The 24196-nt window shown below is 41.5% G+C and overlaps 1 protein-coding gene across 1 annotated transcript in view; it reads left to right on the top strand.

Moving 5' to 3' along the window:
- The first annotated feature begins 3907 nt into the window (after positions 1 to 3907).
- LOC112254582 (E3 ubiquitin-protein ligase NEURL1-like) overlaps positions 3908 to 24196 on the top strand; it is a 62020-nt gene continuing 41731 nt past the window's right edge. Inside the window, exons 1-3 of the mRNA XM_024427292.1 lie at positions 3908 to 4460; positions 15072 to 15319; positions 15822 to 16143. Coding sequence (XP_024283060.1) covers positions 4346 to 4460; positions 15072 to 15319; positions 15822 to 16143 — 685 coding nt within the window. The 5' untranslated portion in view covers positions 3908 to 4345. The remainder of the gene's footprint in view (positions 4461 to 15071; positions 15320 to 15821; positions 16144 to 24196) is intronic.

The following is a 24196-nucleotide window of genomic DNA, read 5'->3' as shown; positions in this document are numbered from 1 at the left end:
AACTGCCTTTTTCCTCACTGGACAATTCTTATCTCCCGCACCATGAATTAACACAAATCTTTTTCCAGCGATACTACACATTCCTTTGTCTCATGTCCTCCTGCACACTTCTCACATATAGGAATCTCCTTCCTACACACTGCTGTTTGTCATAAAATTGGACATGTACGGCACAAGAGTATACCCACTTCTTCAGGCACTGGTAATGTCATAAGTATTATTCCATGCTAGTTTTAAGGGTATCTATTCAATTATCTTCGAGGTTGTTTTTGAAATCCATACGTTTTGTTGACTGACTCAGTTCATTTCAAAAGCGTGCCTAAACTGCATGCAGTGCAGACACATTTATTCCACTCCAGGCCATGTTGTCCTACATGTTTACAATGCTCATCCTATGATCAGAAAATGCCCAATCATATTTTCAAAGTCAAGTGATCAGGTGGCCTGTCAGCTATCACACTGTTAACAATACATGTCATAGCCACAGGGGTCTCCATCCCACATGAAAACATCCAAGTGCACTGTGATTCTCTTTTTATTACAATTCCTGAACCAAGAGTGTTTTTTTAAAATGTTCTAATAAATAAACTGCACAATCCATCAGAGCTCAAGCAAACATATTGTCAAGTAAAGACTGGATACATTTTTCTCTGATTTCCATTCTGTCATTGTGCTTTGGATGACTACTGACAACAACAGTTGACAACAACTGGGTCGGCAGAGATGGCTAAAGATATGCTGTTTCTGACAAACTCGCCTGTCAGTCAAACACATGTCTAATTAACCAGTAGGTCTTCAACCAGTGTATTAATACCACCGCTGGTGCTAGCCAAGCTATGTACAGTATCTGAAGGCTGGCTTGTTACATGCATTATGTATTGGCTGAGGTGACAAAGAAAAGTCAGAGAAGTGCCCATTGAGAGCCAGGGCTGCGATGATGTCAACTTGGCATGGTTGGACCCAGACACTGCAGAGCAGACCTACACTATAATAAGTGGCTGACTTTGTCAAATAACCAACAAATCAATCCCATTTTCTTTGGGAAAAATGGTAACCAGTGCTCATCACTCCTACATTTACAATGATTCAAGTCTACAAAAGCATGCGTGTGCAGCCTACCTGACTTTATTACTGGTGTTCACAACACAGCTCTGCGGTCTTGGTATCTTCAATCATTTTCTTCAGCTCCAGCCCGCAGCTAGCGGTCTATGGGCATCGTAGTTGCTATACAGTCAAACCTGTCAAAATGCATCAGTGTTAAAAATGGGCTCACATGAGCATAATAAATCCCAAAGTTGTGCGCCATTTTTAGTAACAACATTTGTTCAGTCTGGATCATTTCTACTAGGCTACATATAGCTTAGCCTGGTATGTACCTGACAGTGAAAGTGCAACACGAATCAGAGCTTGTTCGGAAGGCCTTTTTCCATATATAGACACACCCTATGATTGAATAAAATAAACTATGTGAAGGCTATTGAGTTTGTTTAATGCTTTCAGCACTGGGATTAAAAATTAACCCACACTAATTATTAGAGGGAGCCAGAGATTAGTATAGCCTAACAAGAAAAATAAAAAAAGTTCCCGAACCTCCAACTGCCCGCTGGTCTTCGCAGATTCTGCCACTATGCTCCTGAAGTTGCCGGTAATAGTCTACACCAGTGATCGGCAACCTTTTCCATTTAAAGTGCCAAGTTATCATAAAATTTCTACTGATCTTTGTGCCAGTTATGATTTTCATTAGCACATTTTCGTGGAACAGTTTAATTTATAATAAAGTCTACATATCTCAAAATCAATGCCATGTGGTTCATCAAAATATCTAAATGAAAGTGATACAAATCTAAAGGTAACTTATATTGCCATTGCCAATATGAAAAGATAGCCTACATAAACCAACAAATAAAAAGACTGCTGCCTGCAGGTAGAACATATACTGATAATAAATATCCTATAAATCTCATTGGCTATGCACTATTAACTTGGTCCAACCCGATCATGCCAGCAATCTTGCAACATTGTATAATATTCTGGGCCCTCCCGAGTTTCCCACACCAGTGAGCTCTGGGCAGACAGCTGTATACTATTTGCCCAGGGGATAAGAAGTAGTCAGTCAGGCTTAATTTATGACATTTTTTTCCCCTTTCATGCTGTGGTTATTGAAAGTGAAAAAGCTGGAAATATTTGAAAACTAGGCAATATTGAGGAACTATTGTCATTCTCGATGGATGTAAAAACAGATATTGTTTACTTACTGTTTGAGGCGAAGAACGAGTAGCTTGAGGAGCTACACAGTGATGCTGATTTAAGACAGAAATAGTATCAGCTCCCCAAATAGGCACATTTACAGGCCTACATTTGCACGCAGGCCAGGTAGCCTAGGCCTACTTTTATGCGTAATCAGGTGCTTGTCCTTACTCAAAAATTGACAGGAGCGCTCCAAACAAAAGACAATTAATAAATTAACTCGTAAAAGGAAAGAAATTGAAAAAAAAAGTGTAGCCTAGGTTGTGCGCTCTGTAAACAACGTTTCCATTCATACAATGACAACGGTAAGACTGTAATAATAATAAATATTGAATGCATTAACTGAAATGACCGTAACCAAACAAACATTGTATATTAGAAACTATGGGAATTAACAGTAAATGTGATACTGGTGTGCAATCCCCGCGGCCTCCACAATGAATTAGTCCACTGAGACAGGCGTGAATCAGACGGGTGTCTCGTGTGTCATACATTTGTTTTATATATTTGCCACTGCTCCAATAAAACAGTCTTGGTCGACCAACAGCCTATCAATCAACCAGTCGACTAAATGGGGTCAGCCCTCTTAACACCTGATGTAGGTTTATATTTACACTGTTCATAAACACATTAATTAATGTCTTCATTAATATCAACCTAAAAATGTAGGCTGCGCGAGGCAATTGACATGCATTGTGGCTGGTTTTATCCATTCAACTTGTGCAGTAGCCCAACCAGTCGCAAGATGGGGGTATTATTCCTTTTACGTCGTCTTTACGTCCGACTTTAATGTGCACAGCCGGGTATACACTCGTGTACACCTTGGACTGGCTCTTACATGAAACATCCTCCATTCAGGCTGCAAATGCTTCAGTTTCCTCCTCAACTCAATTGAATGGCTCGTTGGTGAAAAAAAACTGGCAAAATACGTGTACTGTCTTAATAAAACACAATTTTCCACCACCATGCTAGGGTGGCTAATGCTACTTCCTGATGTTGCCCACTATGTTCAGCCAGGGGTAAGCAACAGTCACGCACCATCCGGAAGTTGTCTGAAAATCCAAAAATGGTGGTGGAAAATTGTATTTTATTAACAGTATGAATATTTTGGCAGTTGTTTCCACAGAGGAGCCATTAAATTGAGCAAAGGAGGAAACTTACGCATTAGCAGCCCTGAAGGGACGGCACACTGGGCACATGCATCAGTTCAATGTTTAGATTTAAATTTGGTTAAGTTGTCAAATAACGTGAAATAAAAAACAAATTACCATGTTATCGGTTTTAGGTGAAAATAATACGAAATTTCATTGTGTTGATTACTTTTTGCAAATCCAATCAGTTTTCCACGGTAATTCAACGTCATCACCTTGATTACCTGTACTGGCATCCACCTATATATATATATATATATATATATATATTTACTGCTGCTCTTTAATTACTTGTTACTTTTCTCTCTTATTCTTATCCGTATTTTTTAAACTGCACTGTTGGTGAGGGGCTCGTAAGTAAGCATTTCACTGGAAAGTCTACCTGTTGCATTCGGCGCATGTGACTAATACAATTTGATTAGATTATTTTGGTTGAAGTGACGTTGAAACAACTCAACCAGTTTTTGCGCAGTGGGTATGATTTATGATGCCGGTCAATGGGGGGACAGGAGTGTATTGCTGGCTATGCACATTAGTCAGCCGTAAAATGACAAAATAATAATAGGGCCATCTTGCGGCCGTTTGGGCTACTTGCGCGGTAGATAAAAGTAACTTGGCGGAGTTTTTCTGCATTTTCCAAAGCTGTGTAGGTCATCCATATTTCTTATAGGCTGTTTCCTTCCTCTCAATGCATAACTTGTTTTTGGTCGGGCTAGGTTTGTTCATACTGTCATTTTTCGCGGACCTCAAAAGGAGTTGGAATTCTCCTTCGTTGAAGATATCGATAGCGCTAATTACTGAAGAATCACCTTATGTGATTCTACGCTGCGGTGCTGCTATTGTATCCGTTGTGAATCGGCTGGGACAGCCACTACTCTCACGGAGGGTTAAGTGTTAGGACTTCTGTGAACCGGAGAGAACGAAATCGTGAATTATCCGATTATGTTATGTTGACAGCCAAGGAGCGCATGCCTCTGAATATTTTGTCTAACAAACCCAGAGAAGAGGAACTTGCCTTGTATTTAAACATGGGAGGTCAGATAACAAGAAATACCTTGTACGGTAAGGATATTTTACATTTGAGGTGGAGGAATATTCGACTATAGATTGCATATTTAGTAATCAAATCGTTGTTGATGTCAGAGGCTACAACGAAAACCTTGTAGCAGAAATGGCAAATCGAGGATAATTATATATTGAGAGTTAAGGGTCAGTAATGCACACATTTGGAGAGTCTGCAAGAAAATTTGTGTAAATTATGAATACTCAAGCTATGACTTCATGTGTAAATTGTATGTAAAATGCATGCAAACGTTATCACACTTATAGCAATGCAATATTTTGTTAGCGCAGAAACGTGCATGTAGTCTAGATCAAGAATGAAATTCGCATTTGCAATTTGGCTGATGGTATTTATACTTTCGGGAATAACACTCGACTTTGTTTCCCCATTAGGCCTACTAGCTCTGACAGATAGCTACATACTTCGAGAAGAAAAATGTACTTACTATGACTGATGTGGTTGTCCCTAGCTATCTTAAAATGAATGCACTAAATGTAAATCGCTCTGGATAAGTGTCTAAATGACAGATGTACATTATCGTTGGTTGACAAGTTGTTGTAATTATACAGCAACTGCACCTTAAAACCATCTTCTCATTTGGAAAACAGCCTATGTGGCATAGATGAGTCAAACATTTATTCTACCGATAAATTTACTGCGAAGTGTAAATAGGATAATTTGGTCGTTTTGAGACTTGTTTGTGACCGCATCACAACGTAAATGAAGGGTGTTATTTAAAAAAATTGTTGCCTATAGCTTGCAGCACACAATGAATAATACATTCGGAGTGCAGCTGCACGTGATCTGATCATATTGCCTGTTACATTTGGGTTGACTGGGAATATCCTATGGGGCTAGTTAGGGACCATCGCCGTGACTTCAAACCAACTAAAATTGTGTGTGTATGTACATATCTCGCAACAATTTCTGAGTTACAGTAAATCAATCAATTGAAAAATTAATTAGGCCCTAATCTATTGATTTCACATGACTGGGCAGGGGTGCAGTCATGGGTAGGCCTTGAAGCGCATAGGCACATTTTTTCTCCAGTTCAAGGTGCACCTGTGTAATGATCATGCTGTTTAATCAGCTTCTTGATCTGCCACACCTGCCAGGTAGATGGATTATCTTGGCAAAGGAGAAATGCTCACTTCCAGATATGTAAACAAATGTGTACAACATTTGAGTAAAGGTTTTTGTTCATATGGGAAATGTCAGCAATTTTATTTCAACTCATGAAACATGGGACCAACACTTGTTGCATTTCTGTTTATGTTCAGTGTACAAATATTGAAAGAATTTAATGAGATCCAAAGGTGAACATGAAAATATTATCTCATTTATATTGTTTAATTTATTGACAGTCCCTAACTATCCCCTGAGATAGGCTTTCCAAAGTCAAACCAAGTTTGCCGTGGTTGCACACCAGCTGGCTGAAGCTAATTGGTGAAATAATTTGTCTAACTCTTCCCACCTGCGAACAGACAACCAACTCACGATTGAATTCAGTCAGTTCTTGGAGCAAATCTAACCCCTTTTCAGGCTACTTTTGGCTAATGTCCAGGATAAAAAAATATGCACTTATGTGATGCTGCAAAACCAGTCTTCATTAAGGGGAGGCTATGCTTGTTTTTTTTAATTAAATGAAATTGGGGTAGATGCCAATTGTTTGTTTTTATGTTTCTAAATACGATTCACCGGCAAAAAAGGAACATCTCTTCCATGGGCATTGTGCGTGGCACTTCCGCTCTCAAAATCTATGCTATTATCAACTGTGTTACCATTAAGACCTACTTTTTGTGGGTCTTAACCTCTCTGGGATCGTTCGGGATGCTAGCGTCCCACCTCGCCAACAGCCAGTGAAATTGCAGGGCGCCAAATTCAAACAGCAATCTCATAATGAAAATTCCTCAAATATACAAGTATTATAGACCATTATAAAGATAAACTTCTTGTTAATCCAGCCACAGTGTTTGATTTCAAAAAGGCTTTACGGTGAAAGCACACAATGCAATTATGTTAGGTCAGCGCCTAGCCACAGAAAACCATACAGGCATTTTCCAACCAAGGAGAGGTGTCACAAGTCAGAAATGGCATTAAAATGAATCACTAACCTTTGATGATCACCAGATGGCACTCCCAGGACTCCATGTTAGACAAATGTGTGTTTTGTTCGATAAAGTTAATCTTTTTGTCCAAAAACCTCATTTGAAATTGGTGCGTTATGTTCAGAAATGCATTGTCTCAAACAAACATCTGGTGAAATTACAGAAATACTCATGATAAACATTGATGAAATATACAAGTGTTATACGTAGGATTAAAGAAACTTCTTGTTAATCCAGCCACTGAGTCCGATTTCAAAAAGGCTTTACAGAGAAAGCACACCATGCGATTATGTTAGGTCAGCACCTAGCCACAGAGAACCATACAGCCATTTTCCAACCAAGGAGAGGTGTCAGAAATGGTGTTAAAATGAATCACTAACCTTTGATCCTCATCTGATGGCACTCCCAGGTCTCCATGTTAGACAAATGTTCGTTTTGTTTGATAAAGTTCATCTTTGTCCAAATACCTCTCTCGGTCGCGCTTTTAGTCCAGTAATCCAAATGCAGACCAAAAGTCAAAAAACGTTTACAGAAACATGTCAAACGATGTATATAATCAATCTAGGATGTTTTTATCATACATCTTCAATAATGTTCCAACCGGACATTTCCGTTGTGATTAGAAAGGAAAGAGAATGAGCGTCACGCTCACGGCCACACGACTAAACTAAAGGCTTTCAGCCTGACCACTTGTTGAAACAGCTCTTATTCGATCCCCTTTCACAATAAAAGCCTGAAACAACTTTTAAAGACTGTTGACATCTACTGGAAGCCTTATGAAGTGCAATCTGACCCCATAGACACAGGATATTGGATAGGCAATCACTTTTTTAAAAACTTTTTTTCCTGAGTTTTTTGCCTATCATATGAGTTCTGTTATACTCACAGACATTATTTTAACAGTTTTGGAAACTTTTGAGTGTTTTCTATCCAAATCTATATGCATATCCTAGCTTCTGGGCCTGAGTAACAGGCAATTTACTCTAGGCACGCTTTTCATCCAAACTTCCCAAATGCTGCCCCCTATTCCAATGATGTTAAAACCGCTCACACTTGTTTTTAAGGACACATCTCAGATATTGCTACCCCTCCCACCTCAGCACAAGCGAGCTGATGATAGACAGATAAATTGCCGAACCTGGTATTAGGGCTGGGAAATGCCAGTGCACCAGTTTTTACATTGATACTTGCGCCACCTTAGCACCAGCTGAATGTAAAGCCCATAATTTGACATTAAATACAATATGGTTAATTGATTTGTTCTGACTTAATTTAAGATCATTGTTGTATATAGAGAACAATTCAACATTGTTAAAGTAGCCCAGGGATAGACATTTGAATTAGGCTTAGGCTGTATACTGTATACTGGGGTATGTGGAAAAAGCCACGGAATGGTTTTTCAATACCATCGGTACCATTAACTATTTATTTATTTTTTCATATTTGTCACTACTTTAAGTAAATACCTGCAGTCAATTTTTACAATACGTTCACATTATTATGAATTGTATGGTAGTTTGTTTACAAGCACACAATGAGAGTCACTCACTGTTGTGCAGCATGCGCCAGGGTGATCTAATTACAGTATGTAATTCACAACTAGATAACTGTCTAAATGCTCTGCAGCTGTGCATTTGGTTTGCTAATCTAGTAGCTATCTAGCTAAGTGGTTAGCTTCTTCCAAAATCAAGCATTTGCTTGGTAACAGCAGAGAATCCCCTTCTGGATTAAGAGCCTTGTGGGCTAATATTTGTTTTGTGCGTGCAGCAAACTGTGTAGCATTTTTGAGTTGCTTGTATAGTTTAGGTCAGAAACTGTACAAAATGTTTGCAATGCACTCATTAGCATTCTCTATGGGATTTTACATGTACTTGTTAGCATTGCTAACCTTCAGATTACAGTTTGAAAACGGCACCCCTTTTGTCCAGTGCAAGTATTACCGAAATATCCTTGTATGGCACAAATTTGGTATGAAGGTATGCCAAGCTGCATACTGCCCAAGCTTAATTTGAATACCTCAAGGCACAAGTGTATACTTTAACAAATAAGCATCATATGACAGTTCAGCCCAAACAATTCATTGGAGTTCTATTGGCAGCCACAACCTAAAAGAGTTTCACAAATAAACAAACTCTGTAAAAGCACATTTGGTTAATTTCCTGATAAAATGTCCTCTTCAAATTATGCTATATTTACATTCATGGATAAGGATACGGGAGTGCTTACCCACCGCACAATATTTCTGCCTTGAAATTGAAGCAGCTGCAAATAGCCTGTGGTCTTAAATGCCTCATGATGCTCTGTTGCCAATATTAACACAGGGGGTTGCTGAGGGAAGGAAGGCTCATAATAACGTTTGAAATGGTGTGAATGGAACCATGTTTGATGTGTAAGATACCATTCAATTTATTCCGTTCCAGCCATTACTTTGAGCCCGTCGTCCCCAATTTAATGTGCCACTGGCTGCCTGTGCTGCCTAATTGATTTGTTTCTTGGGTAGTCTGAAAAGCTCTTGACTCCTAGAAGATATGAGCTGATGAGCAAGAATACAGTGCCTTGCGAAAGTATTCGGCCCCCTTGAACTTTGCGACCTTTTGCCACATTTCAGGCTTCAAACATAAAGATATAAAACTGTATTTTTTTGTGAAGAATCAACAACAAGTGGGACACAATCATGAAGTGGAACGACATTTATTGGATATTTCAAACTTTTTTAACAAATCAAAAACTGAAAAATTGGGCGTGCAAAATTATTCAGCCCCTTTACTTTCAGTGCAGCAAACTCTCTCCAGAAGTTCAGTGAGGATCTCTGAATGATCCATTGTTGACCTAAATGACTAATGATGATAAATACAATCCACCTGTGTGTACTCAAGTCTCCGTATAAATGCACCTGCACTGTGATAGTCTCAGAGGTCCGTTAAAAGCGCAGAGAGCATCATGAAGAACAAGGAACACACCAGGCAGGTCCGAGATACTGTTGTGAAGAAGTTTAAAGCTGGATTTGGATACAAAAAGATTTCCCAAGCTTTAAACATCCCAAGGAGCACTGTGCAAGCGATAATATTGAAATGGAAGGAGTATCAGACCACTGCAAATCAACCAAGACCTGGCCGTCCCTCTAAACTTTCAGCTCATACAAGGAGAAGACTGATCAGAGATGCAGCCAAGAGGCCCATGATCACTCTGGATGAACTGCAGAGATCTACAGCTGAGGTGGGAGACTCTGTCCATAGGACAACAATCAGTCATATATTGCACAAATCTGGCCTTTATGGAAGAGTGGCAAGAAGAAAGCCATTTCTTAAAGATATCCATAAAAAGTGTTGTTTAAAGTTTGCCACAAGCCACCTGGGAGACACACCAAACATGTGGAAGAAGGTGCTCTGGTCAGCTGAAACCAAAATTGAATTTTTTGGCAACAATGCAAAATGTTATGTTTGGCGTGAAAGCAACACAGCTCATCACACTGAACACACCATCCCCAATGTCAAACATGGTGGCAGCATCATGGTTTGGGCCTGCTTTTCTTCAGCAGGGACAGGGAAGATGGTTCAAATTGATGGGAAGATGGATGGAGCCAAATACAGGACCATTCTGGAAGAAAACCTGATGGAGTCTGCAAAAGACCTGAGACTGGGATGGAGATTTGTCTTCCAACAAGACAATGATCCAAAACATAAAGCAAAATCTACAATGGAATGGTTCAAAAATAAACATATCCAGGTGGTAGAATGGCCAAGTCAAAGTCCAGACCTGAATCCAATCGAGAATCTGTGGAAAGAACTGAAAACTGCTGTTCTGATAATTTGACAATCAGCTAAATGAAAGTCAAAAAAGAACATGAGCTACATATGCCTCATTCCCACAAATTTGTCTGAAAAATGCATTATTTGGGATGACCTAACCAGAAATATCACCATGATAACTCTGTGTCCTTGGCATTGTTGTAATGATTTGATGAGAGATGGGGGTTAACCAATGGGAGTAGCCTAACTGTTGATTTAGCGCTTAGTGTTTTAAAAAAAATGCCAGATGTAAGAAGTAGATTGAGTCAATTACAGCGGCATTGAAGGATGTATGTGTCAGAGCGGTTTATTACCCATGATGCATTCTTTAATTTACTACAAGTCAGATACGCCCCGCAGTAGCTTTGTAGTAGTTTTTCATTCCTGTTATACACATTTGTGTTTCTGCTTGTTCAGGGAAATGTATACAATATGTTTTTGGGATTTCTATTTGCTGCTTCCTCTAACATGTCCAAAGCTTTGAATAGCACATTGAATGGCAATACTATTTTCTTGCTCTTAGTCATTGACTTTGTTTTTCCTGATGACTGCCTGCAACATGTTCATAAAGACAGTCATTCATGCAGCCTTCATGCAATCAATTTAACATTAGGCACATCCAGAGATGTTGGGTTACACATAAAGCGAACTACTAGTCATCCTCATCATCACTACTGTGTCGCTTTCACCATCTCTCTGATGAGTATTTTAGCAGTCTTACGGTTCATCACCAAAGTTAATATCCTGGCTACCTATTCTTGTTAACTACCTTCTCAAGGGCCTTTGGAATCATGCATTTCACATTCATGAATGACTCATTAATTTCCTCCCACTTGTAACTATTGTAGGATGAAAACGTAACATCATGACTATAACTTACTGTTCACTGAAAGAGGGAAACGAGGTGCAACATACTTGGTTTAAGGATCTACAATCACGCCTTACAAGGCCAATTAAATTTGCGCCTTGCTGGAAGCCCCACCTTCCGCAGGTGATAAGCATGAGGCTCGGATTAATTCCTTCATTTTAATACCGCTCTTCACCGATCACAGGAACATGCAGGGGCTAAACAGGTGTTGTACCTCGTTTCCCTCTTTCAGGGAACAGTAGTTATAGTCATAACGTTACCTTCCAGTCAGTCAACTTTGGTACAACATACTATTTCCCCATGGTATCACGCCCTAAGCCGACCCACAACGAATACTAAATGAAATGGCCCATGGCAGACCACCCAGACCTGACCCTGCAAGATTGTGGAGGTCTGGGTATTATACACAAGGTGCACTGCCTAGTGAATTTCTCCTGTTCCAGCTGGAGAGACGCTGCTAAGAGAGTGCCTGCCACGAGCTGGATTAGCTGAGGGATGCATCTTTCATGATCATCCTGCGGGGTACAACTGACACCATGGGAGCCTCCTGACAATAGGGGGTCTCACCCCTTGGCCAGGGTCTGTAGGCTCAACAGAGACATTCGACATGACCGACTAGGCTGTGAGATGCGTGGAAGTTGAGCGACTAGCACTCGGTGCTGGAAAGGCCGCAACAACAATAGCCCCAGGGGAACATTTTCTATCATAGAAGTCATCATCCCCTGTAGGTGTAGGCACTGGTGAAAACACACTGCGTGACACAGATGAAATTGGGTTAATCAGAGGCAGAACCTGGACACCCCCTATGGGGATAGAAAAGCGTGATTCACTGACTCGAGACCCAGAAACGGAATGTTCTGAGATGGAGCCGGAAAAGTTTTTGTTCAGTTTCCTATGAAGCCTTCAGACTGAGTATGGGACACCAGCATGTATGTTTGTAACACTGCTTGCCACCAGCATGTTGACTGTAATAGCCTGTGGCTCGTGAGCATTCTGAATTCATAGACTGAGATGCTTACTAGGGGACAAGTTTTGAGCGGGGCGTAAAGTCCTGACCCAGATCCGGGAAATACCAGCTGTACCAGCCGTCCTGTATCTGACATAGAAACCACTCTGATTGCCTGCGTCTGGAAACTGGAGGATATTCCCCCTCTCAAAACGGGCACTGAGGCCTTGAACAGTCAGTGTAATGACGTCGTAGAAGCATGGGGGACGCGCAACAAATTTCAGATGGTACCCTGACATCACTATACGCATGATCCAGAGCAACACTGCGCATGTGTGCCATTTGGTTAGAGCAGTCAAGTGCCATCTGAAGGGGTGCCACATTGTGTACTGGGAGAGATTTGGTTATTTTTCCCTTTACATCACTCTCTAGCACCATGTGTCTGAATGTGGAGAAGGGACACTTCATTGATCCCACATGTGGAAGACTCAACACTTCTGACACCTGTAAATACTGTGGAACTTTGAGTTGACACAACTGTGTTTATGCACCAAGGTTTGCCTGAAGCCTGGTCTAAGCTGGGTTCGGGGGCTCCGGCAATCAGTGATGAACTCTGATTGGCAGTGGCTCTTGGGTTATTCTGTCACAACGAGCCTCACCCGGTTTAGGCAGTAAGATGGATCCAGTGGAAAACCTTAATTATAGCGGTTTTCATACCCATCGGTCATATGTACCAGTGCCACAGCACCTTTTAACCCAGCTGGAAAGGGATGGACAGCTCTGAAAAACTGACCCCCTTTCTGTGGTAAGAGACTGGTGATTTGTAATTTAATCCTATTCCTAGGAATGAAACCAATCGCCTATAGAATCCCATAACCTGTATCACTAAGCACCTCATAGGGACTAGTGAATTACAGGCAGGAATCAGCAATGAATGCCAGTAATGACCCACCTTGACGTTGTGCCCCCTTGGACAGAGAGTGAATCACCCAACTTATTACTCTCATCATGGAGAGATTTAAATACCCCTTGAGCCATGTGAACACAATGGAATGCGAGTTAACAGATGGGGCATCAAGCTTCCAAACTAAGTTGTACTTCTGTGAGACTGTCAAGCCTGGATGAAGCCCAATCCCTTATTTTTTATTTTATTTAACTAGGCAAGTCAGTTACAAACAATTTTTCTTATTTATAATGACTGCCTACCCCGGCCAAACCCAGACAACGCTGGGCCAATTGTGCGCCGCTCTATGGGACTCCCAATCACGGCCGGATGTGATTCAGCCTGCATTTGAACCAGGGACTGTAGTGACACCTCTTGCACTGAGATGCAGTGCCTTAGGCCTCTGTGCTGCTCTGGAGCCAATGGACACAGGTGGCTCTGGCAATAGCTGACGTAGCACCCGTTTGGCCGTAACCAAACGTGGGGGCACTGGCGTCACAAATGTTTTTGTGAAGGGGTGCACCGGTCACTCAGACCCGTGCTAAGGCCCCTCGCTCCTGGGGTTACCCAATCCAAGTGCTCGGAGACTGCTTCCCCATCGGAGGTTTCCTGCAAGCCCCACATTCCTCCAACTCCAGGATTTTGTAATAGGAATGGGATTTCCATAACGCTGGGGGGGAGATATTAAGCTTCATTAGCCGGAAGTTATGCATGATGAAGCTTCTAAGCTAGGCTAACTAGCCTCTGACCACAGCAAGGTCTGTTTATAATAACTTAACACAAGAAATGCATACTAAACAAATTAACTACCCAAGCAATTCACCTTTAGGAAGCTGGAATAGCCAGCAGTAGCTAGCTCACCTCTGCAAGTTAGCTAACCTGGCTAGCACACTATGCAGGGCATGTTAGCTATCCTGGTCTCAAGTCTACATAGGACCGGATCACTGAGAAGGGACCAGGACCCTTCTGAGAAGATACCTTGCTTAACCAAGGCAGACACATGTGGTGAGAAGATACCCACAGAACCTTGTCACCCTCTCACCTTTGAGTAGTCTCCCATAACCGGAAACAGAGCGCACAGGAGCCTGGAGACATAAGACTCTGCTGAGGTGCAGGCACCCGGGAAAGGAAGTCACTATCGGAAACACCAAGCCCCCTAAAGAATGCTACACTATTGTCAAGAGAACCTGTTCCGAGGACAAGTAGGAGAACAGTGCCTCACACTTATCACCTGTGGAAGGCGGGGCTCCAGCGAGGTGTGGATTTCATTGGCCTTATCAGGCGTGATTGTAGATCCTTAAACCGAAGTCGGGAGAGTGCTACTCCCTATAGTGTGTTGTACTGAAGTTGACTGACTGAAAGGGAACATCTGCCTGTTTTCCAAATGTTGACTGTTCTTGCCAGAGTATTATCATCAGTGCTAACTGCTGCTCTCAAAATCTGTTATTTTCTCATGTAGATATATTCAAGACTCATGACCAAACCAGTGCCAAATTGGCAAGCTGTGGAATAGCAAAAAATATAGGCGTTACAGGAAATTGCCTTTTACAGAAATGACCTAATTTTGTATGAGTTTCTCGCAGCTGCACAATTCTTTCTGCTTACCAAGCAGCTCTTATTCTTATGTTTTTATCTGAGAAAATCGAGATGACTAACATAACTATATTTCATTTTGTTTGCACTCCTTGATATGATTTCTGAAAATGGAGCTTGAGTTAAATGCTTACTAAAGGCACATACACCCAGTCATCATCACAAATTGAAGAAAGGAAGTTTTGATTGTGTGTGTACTGCTGATGCATTGCTATATTGACGTGGTGCATATTTATACAGTGGATGCCAGACAACAGCTGGACATATTTAGGTTCCTATATTTTGTTCAGTAATACTTTTCTGATCTCTTAAGTAATGTTCTTAGTTATATCTACAAACTCCCCCCATGCTTCCTGCTTTTCAGATTCTCTGGGTGGCCCCTTCCCCACCACGTCTCACCGCTGCCGCCATAAGCCCACCAAGAGATGTCTGCCTAACCAGCAGTGTGGAGGCAGCAGGTCCTCCTTTCCACTGCTCTTCCACCCTAGTGCCAAGGGCTCCCAGATCGTCATGGACATGGCCCAGAGGACCGTCAAGAGACAGGCCAGTTTCTGCAACGCCATCACCTTCAGCAACCGGCCCATTGCCCTGTTCGAGCAGGTCCGCCTCAAGGTATGGACAGACTGGGAGGTGGACCATGTTTTATAAGCAGAAACTCTTTCATCTCTTTCTTTTAGTCTAACTGTTTTCCATAAATGTTTTTGTTTGTCTCTCTCACTATGTATGTTGCCTTTATTACCCTGATTCTGTGTGGGCCAAAGCAGCATAGCAAACGTTTCCACTTCACCTATCAGTCCATCTATGTCTCGAAAGTGAAAGAGCATGGGAAGCATTGCCATGTGAGCCGTACTGTTATCTTACACGGTGAAAGCAGTGTAAATGGAGGTTTTAAATGAGGTGAGACAAGAATAGCCAGATGATAAACAGACATGTCTATTTTTGTTGTTGTTTACCATTTTGTTTGTCAAAAGTTTTAACATATGGCCAACCAGAATGTGGAGTGATAAATCTTAGACAAACACGACTAATGGAATGGTGTTTAGGTTATTCACCAGCTTAACTCTCTTTTATCATGTTTTAAATGGTACAAACCCCTTTACCTGTTCTCCTCCAGATCACTAAGAAGCAGTGCTGCTGGAGCGGAGCCCTGCGTCTGGGCTTCACCTCCAAGGACCCATCCCGCATCAACCCAGACAACCTGCCTAAGTACGCCTGCCCAGACCTTGTCTCACAGAATGGATTCTGGGCCAAGGCCCTGCCCGAGGAGCTGTCCAACGAGGGCAACATCATCTCCTTCTGGGTGGACAAGAAGGGCCGGGTCTTCTACCGTATCATTGACTCTAGCCCCATACTGTTCTTCTGCGGGGTCCATGCCTCCGAGCCACTCTGGGCTCTCATAGACGTCTACGGCCTGACACGAGGGGTCCAGCTACTGGGTGAGTTTCACAAGGAGAAAGGACAATGTAATGGTGGCTTATGATGCTTCTGGCCATACATTGTTCTGTTTGATTTGAGATTAGTTTACAACTCATTCATTTTGATGAATTTCCCATATTGATTAGTGATGGCAAGTGGTGGTTAAATGTTTAAAATGCTGCCTGGTCTGTTTAAGTGCAGTTGGTTGTTTGGTGATGTCACTTTTTGTAATACTGCTCTACTTTTCGCATACACAATCAAATCAAAATAGTCCATTGGAAAAAAGATGGGTTGCACAGTTGTTAGCATAAAATAAATCCCACCATAGTGGAATTTGAGAACCCCCTGGGAACAGGGTTGCACATTTTGGGGAATATTCAGAGGTGGAAACTTTTTCTGTGGGAATATATGGGAATTAATGGAAATATATGCAAATTAATATAGCATTTAAATATAGATGTTTTTTGCATTGGATATATTTACCATATCATATGGAGACATAAACCTTTTACCTTCTCATAAGTAGACATAATTGCAAATGATTAAATCCTTCCAATAGAATAAAAAAATATATAAAAAAATAGTAACAAATTGAACTTTAATTAAATGAGTAGACTCTTCACATGGAATGATTTCACTGAACAACAAAAGAAAGAGAATATTGAATGATCCACAATGATCCATTGCATCTCCCACAAATGTTTTCAACATGTATCTGTAAAATGATAGTCTAGAAACTAAAAATTTGGTTGTCTTCGTCTCAGACTTCCATGTCTTCTCCCTGGACCTCCTCAATGTCTACCTCTAAGGCCTCATCTTGTTGCTTGTTGTGACTAAGGCCTCATCCTCACTTTCCAACCTTATTGAGGATGGCTCGTTGCCAGGATCAAAATGCCTCACATTTTTCAACCCTTGTATCGGTCAGCCTATTGCGTGCTTTGGTTTGTGTTTGTTCCCATACAAGGACCAGTTGCTCTCTGAGGCGGCTGATGTTGTTGGGATTTGGAGGATGATTGAGGCAACAGGGGAACGAGCCTCAGATCCACAAAGCCCCTTCCACCAAGTGGCTGATAAGTTATGTTGGCACGACTGCCATATTGCATCTCCATCCCAAAGCCCTTGCTTGGAAGTGTACTTCGCCAGACTGCCAAGAACCTTGCCCTCTTCCAGGCCAAGGTGGAGAGGCACTGTAGTAATGACACCATACCAGCATACTTGGGGTCCAACATGCTGCGTGTATGGGCTTCAGGCAGAAGTCTTCATGTTTTTTGATGTATTTCAGAACTGCAGTTTCCTCTGCTTGGAGCAACAGTGAAATGGGTAGGGCACTACAAATTTCTTCTCTTACATCTGCAAGCAGAGTCTGAACATCAGACAGGATGTCATTGTCGCCCTCAATCTGTGCAACTTTTACTGCTATATGTTGTAGGCTGCTTACCGCTCTCTCCCAAAATACATCATCCAGGAGGATCCTTGATTACCAACAACGACGAGACGGCCTACAGGGAGGAGTTGAGGGCCCTCGGAGTGTGGTGTCAGGAAAATAACCTCACACTCAACGTCAACAAAACTAAGGAGATGATTGTGGACTTCAGGAAACAGCAGAGGGAACACCCCCCCCATCCACATCGATGGAACAGTAGTGGAGAGGGTAGCAAGTTTTAAGTTCCTCGGCATACACATCACAGAAAAACTGAATTGGTCCACTCACACAGACAGCATCGTGAGGAAGGCGCAGCAGCGCCTCTTCAACCTCAGGAGGCTGAAGAAATTCGGCTTGTCACCAAAAGCACTCACAAACTTCTACAGATGCACAATCGAGAGCATCCTGGCGGGCTGTATCACCGCCTGGTATGGCAACTGCACCGCCCTCAACCGTAAGGCTCTCCAGAGGGTAGTGAGGTCTGCACAACGCATCACCGGGGGCAAACTACCTGCCCTCCAGGACACCTACACCACCCGATGCTACAGGAAGGCCATAAAGATCATCAAGGACATCAACCACCCGAGCCACTGCCTGTTCACCCCGCTGTCATCCAGAAGGCGAGGTCAGTACAGGTGCATCAAAGCTGGGACTGAGAGACTTAAAAACAGCTTCTATCTCAAGGCCATCAGACTGTTAAACAGCCACCACTAACATTGAGTGGCTACTGCCAACACACTGTCAATGACACTGACTCTACTCCAGCCACTTTAATAATGGGAATTGATGGGAAATGATGTAAATATATCACTAGCCACTTTAAACAATGCTACCTTATATAATGTTACTTACCCTACATTATTCATCTCATATGCATACGTAGATACTGTACTCTATATCATCGACTGCATCCTTATGTAATACATGTATCACTAGCCACTTTAACTATGCCACTTGGTTTACATACTCATCTCATATGTATATACTGTACTCGATATCATCTACTGTATCTTGCCTATGCTGCTCTGTACCATCACTCATTCATATATCCTTATGTACATATTCCTTATCCCCTTACACTGTGTATAAGACAGTAGTTTTTTTGGAATTGTTAGTTAGATTACTTGTTCGTTATTACTGCATTGTCGGAACTAGAAGCACAAGCATTTCGCTACACTCGCATTAACATCTGCTAACTATGTGTATGTGACAAATAAAAATTTGATTTGATGGGGCTGTCCATATCGGCAGACTGTGATATGGCAATTTCTTGGAGAGACTCCTTCCCGTCCAGGAGACTGTCAAACATGATGACAACACCAGCTTCAATCTGGTGCTCTTATTCTACTCACTTTGCTTGGTGAGATTGCTGCAATAACTTGATGACCCTTCACATACCTAACCATTTCCTTGGCTCTCTTGTAGAATGTTTTCAGTGCCATGATGTCCTTGAGGAGCAGGTTCAATGCATGAGCAGTGCAGCCAATGGGGTGATGTGAGGGTAGGACTCCTCCACTTTAGACCAAGCAGCCTTCATGTTTGCAGCATTGTCTGTCACCAGTGCCATTACCTTCTGTGGTCCAAGGTCATTGATGACTGCCTTCATCTCATCTGCAATGTAGAGACCAATGTGTCTGTTGTGTCTGTGCTCTTGTAGAATACTGGTTGAGGGGTGGAGATGATGTAGTTTGTTATTCCTTGCCCACAAACATTCAACCACCCATCAGAGATGATTGCAATACTTTCTCTATAATTTGCTTGACCTTCACTTGAACTCCATGGGACTCTGCACCAGCAAATGAGTAGATAAAGCATGTCTGGTTGTAAGGGTGTATGCTGGGTGACGAACATTCAGAAATTTCTTCCAATACACATTGTCTGTGAGCATCAGAGGTGAACCAGTTGCATACACAGCTCGAGCAAGACATTCATCAGCATTTCTCTGACTACGTTCCTCCATTGAGTCAAAAAAACTTCTGATTCCAGGCGGAACATGAGCAGTTGCTATTGATAAGGTGTCTGATTCATAATTTTCACCTCGAATAGAAGTAGTGGGACTTTTGTCAGAGGTTGCTTGTTGTGAGCGCCAAGGGAACATTATGCACTTGGCCAGATGCTTCTGAATCCTTGTTGCTTCTTCACATATGATTTGGCACAGTATTTGCAAATGTACACAGCTTTTCCTTCTACATTAGCTGCAGTGAAATGTCTCCACACATCAGATAGTGCCTGAGACATTTTCCTGTAAAAATGAGGGGGGGGGGGACAAATCCAATTCCATGTGCAGATAAATAGTTAGTTAGATTAACCTTTCTGGCGCAGGCGTTCCGCTAGCGACCCACCTCGACAACATCCGGTGACATTGCAAAGCGCCAAATTCAAAATACAGAAGTAGTCATAATAAACATTCATAAAAAATACAAGCGTTATACATCGGTTTAAAGATTAAGTTATTTTTAATCCAGCCGCTTTGTCAGATTTCAAAAAGGCTTTACTGTGAAAGCATACCATGCGATTATCTGAGGACAGCGCACCGCATACAAAAGCATGAAAAACATTTTCCAACCAAACGGATGCATCACGAAAGTCAAAAATAGCGATAAATTAAATTGTTTACCTTTGAAGATCTTCATCCTTTTGCAATCCCAAAGGTCTGTTACAGTGCCTTGCGAAAGTATTCGGCCCCCTTGAACTTTGCGACCTTTTGCCACATTTCAGGCTTCAAACATAAAGATATAAAACTGTATTTTTTTGTGAAGAATCAACAACAAGTGGGACACAAGCATGAAGTGGAACGACATTTATTGGATATTTCAAACTTTTTTAACAAATCAAAAACTGAAAAATTGGGCGTGCAAAATTATTCAGCCCCCTTAAGTTAATACTTTGTAGCTCCACCTTTTGCTGCGATTACAGCTGTAAGTCGCTTGGGGTATGTTTTTAAAGCCTTGACATCATTTTCTGGAATTTTCCAAGCTGTTTAAACGCACAGTCAATTTAGTGCATGTAAACGTCTGACCCAATGGAATTGTGATACAGTGAAATAATCTGTCTGTAAACAATTGTTGGACAAATGACTTGTGTCATGCACAAAGTAGATGTCCTAACCGACTTGCCAAAACTATAGTTTGTAAACAAGAAATCTGTGGAGTGGTTGAGTTTTAATGACTCCAACCTAAGTGCATGTAAACTTCCGACTTCAACTGTATGCACCAAGACCGCGAACATAGTGAAAGTTGGATTGAAGTTCAGTTGAAAACTAGTCAAGATATTGTCACGCACATGGAAGACAGTTAAGTCTCAGTGGTGGACAAGATTTAGGATATTGAACTGGTCACACTAGTTCAAATTACACACCATGTCACGCAAAAGTTTTACATTTCCTGATTTAGATCCCTTACAGTCACCATAAACTATAAACCTTGAGATCAATGTGAAAATGGTCCTCATTCTTTTCTCAAATTTTCCATTTCTTTCACGTTTACTTAAACAACCAAATAAAGGTCATCTCTCAAAATCACGTACTCCAAAGCATTGTTTTTTCACTAAACTCACCCCTATCCTACAGGACCAACCTCCTGACAGATTGAATGATAATAGCTTGATGCAGAACAGGTGAAATTTGGCATCATTAAGTATTAAAATGTCCCCTTTGTTAGGAAACTGAGCATGTGCCAGATCACTGGGGCAGACTTTGATATGGCCGACCTATATCTAAGGGACTATGGGTTGCTTGAACTGTGGCCAACTGCTGGGGCAATACTAACACTTTGAAATATACCATGCTCTTCAATGGTGATGTTTAGGCTATAGACGAAGACCGATAGAGAAGTGACCCTTAAGTTGACTTAGGGCTAAGGCTGCTGTGAAAGGGCAGCAGGGTAGTCCGTGTAGACAAGTATGAGAGTATCTAGGCTTAATGGGATACTTTCTTTAGGGTATTTTCCTACTGTACTTACCCAGTGTCAGGCAAACTCATGGATACCATTTTTATATTTGCGTGCAGTTTGAAGGAAGTTAAAAGGTAGCATATCGTTAGCTTAGCGCAACTGCTGGAGATCTCTGGGTATCTACTAGCCAGCTCCTCTCAAAGGAGGGAAATAGACCTAACTACTCCAAAGCTGGGCACTTTAAAGTATTCTTCACAATTAATATTTTGATTATAGTTGTTTGAAAAACATTTCCTTTAAAAAAAAATTCTCTGAACTATGCATTTAGTTTATCCACTGAGATGGTGCAAACAAGGATAGGCTGCGCATGAGTGTCTACACAGCTGGCCAGTTTTGAACATGTTTGCTAGATATTAAGTAAGCAAAGTGTGAGAACAGTATATCATAGGCAAACCCAACAGAAGAAGGAGTACATCAACAGACTGACATTGCTCATCAATGGCAATATTTTTACCTCGCAGCCGTGACTGAAGATTGTTGACACTATTGGAAGTATTTTCAAGCTATTAGCTAGCTTACATTAGCAAGTAGCTAAGTGTGGTGAAACTTGTGTTAAATCGACGTTCTACCATCACTACAAAATTTGCAATAACAAACCAAGTTATTGGTCGGCTATAATCTTCCAAACTTCAATTGAATGATCCGGACCAATTGAAACAAAGGCTAGTTCCCTGAATATAGAAAACATTTCAACCAAGGACCTCAATCTTAGTAGTTTGATCTGATTATTTTTTATAGAGGGACTGTTGAGAGGATGGAACTGACAAGCCAAGGTGAGACGTTTCCTGAGGGATATACAGAAGTCCCATCAGTGGAGACTGTACACACGCCAGAACAAAGTGGAATGTGGTTAAATGTGATGATCTTACATTATTTGATTGAATTGTAGTTAGCTGTTCTCATGATAAAATTAGAGGCCTGTTAATTTTGTCATGGATAGGCTGTCCATTTAGGCTGACCACATGAAATATACCCAAATGTGGGACAAGAGGATGATATTTTAAAGACATTTGCAGTTTTGGCCACAAAAGTTTGGTGGACTATTCAGCTGACCAACCAAAAATGTGACAGTAACGTTATACTATGCTATTATATTTGGTTCTGTTATGCAGAACATTAATTAATCAATGTGATCTTCTAAGACATTGATTCAGCTTTGATGTAACTTCACTAAACGTGACCGACCGGCTTGATTCGGTCTTTTGCAGCAACATTTTAAATTGTGTTTTTTCCATGGGATAAAAGTAGCGACTCAGAGCTAGAAAATTGTATATCATACACTACAGTTAAGGAACAATGGGAAGGTAATTCTGCTTTGAAAGTTGATGAACTTGTAATCTCACTTTTGAGAAAATGGCCCTTGAATTTTTTGGTACACCTTCTGGAGAGCTCTTCTTTGTCCACACCCATTCAGCATAGTTCACACCCTCTCTCCCACCCATCTCTTTAAGGATTCACATGGGAGGCCATGACCTAAATAACCAAAACTTTCAAGACTAAAGGCTGGTTTATACTACAGGTGAGTTTGGAAATTTAATCTGGAGTGCCAGAGTGTGCTATGGGCATTTGTAAAACTCAGCGCTGTCAGATTGCTCTGAATTTACGAACGGACGTTTCGCTCTGTACGCTCTGGTCGAGGAGTAGGGTTGATCCGAGCATTCTGGCCTAACAGCAGTCAAGCACCCAAGCTAACTGGCTAACATTGGCTAGCTACTTCCAGACACAAATGAGAGAACATCTCACTCTGACCATTTTACTCGCCCTAGCAAAGCTGGTTAGGCTGTTTTAATGTTATCCAGAGTGTTGGTGACTACTACGTACAGCACACATAAAGCAACGCAATCTGTGTCTTACAGCCTCTCTCCACCAGGTGTAGCACTTCTCTCGCCATTTAAAAATAAGAAAGGGACAGGGTAAGGGGGGATAGCTAGTCATTTTTTGCGTCATCACTGCAAGCCATCATGACTTTCAAAAGCAGCGACAGCCGCTGTTTACTCCTGAAGATAACTTTAGCATTGCCCGAACAACACGATTCAAATAGGTATGTAATGACATTATATAAACTCTTTTATTTATTTTATTTACATTTTAGAGGTGATAAATTGGACAGATTGGGTGAAAAAAGCGGTTTCCCCACACGACATCTCTCCCTTTCACTATCACGCAATAGGTTTCGCTTCCCCACCCGCCATTTTTTTTAAACCAGACAGAGCTCATTGCCTTCTTGAATCATACAGAGATGAGCATCATGAAGGTCTTGTCATGGATTTTGTTGGAAAGGGGAGAAATTGTGCTTTACAATTGTTTTGATACTACAGTTGATCTGGACGTATTATGTTTTTTGGGCACTAAAATTAGGTAAATTGTACAGACCAGAGCGATGTACACAAGTGAGTTAGTAACCGTTACATGGGTGGACCCTTCTCCATCACGGATGCCATGGTTGCCCAAGACGTAATCTGGAGACGGGTGTTTTATACAACAACCTTCTTTGTGTTCTCTTTTTGATCCCATTTGCAATCAAAACGCCAGAAATTACTCCATCTCCTTAGCTATCATATCTCATTGCACTGATTTTAAAACTTGGCCCCCCAGAAAGAAAGCGCAAACACTTATGCAGTTCTACTACGTGATATCTTTCAAAAAAGCAGTGTTAGAAAGGATTACCTACACATACTGACCAGCTCATGTTAGTGACAG

This window comes from Oncorhynchus tshawytscha, linkage group LG01 (genome assembly GCF_018296145.1).
Source record: "Oncorhynchus tshawytscha isolate Ot180627B linkage group LG01, Otsh_v2.0, whole genome shotgun sequence".
NCBI classification, from domain to species: Eukaryota; Metazoa; Chordata; class Actinopteri; order Salmoniformes; family Salmonidae; genus Oncorhynchus; species Oncorhynchus tshawytscha.
Note: the sequence above shows the minus strand (reverse complement) of the source record. Positions and strands in the feature narration are given on the sequence as shown.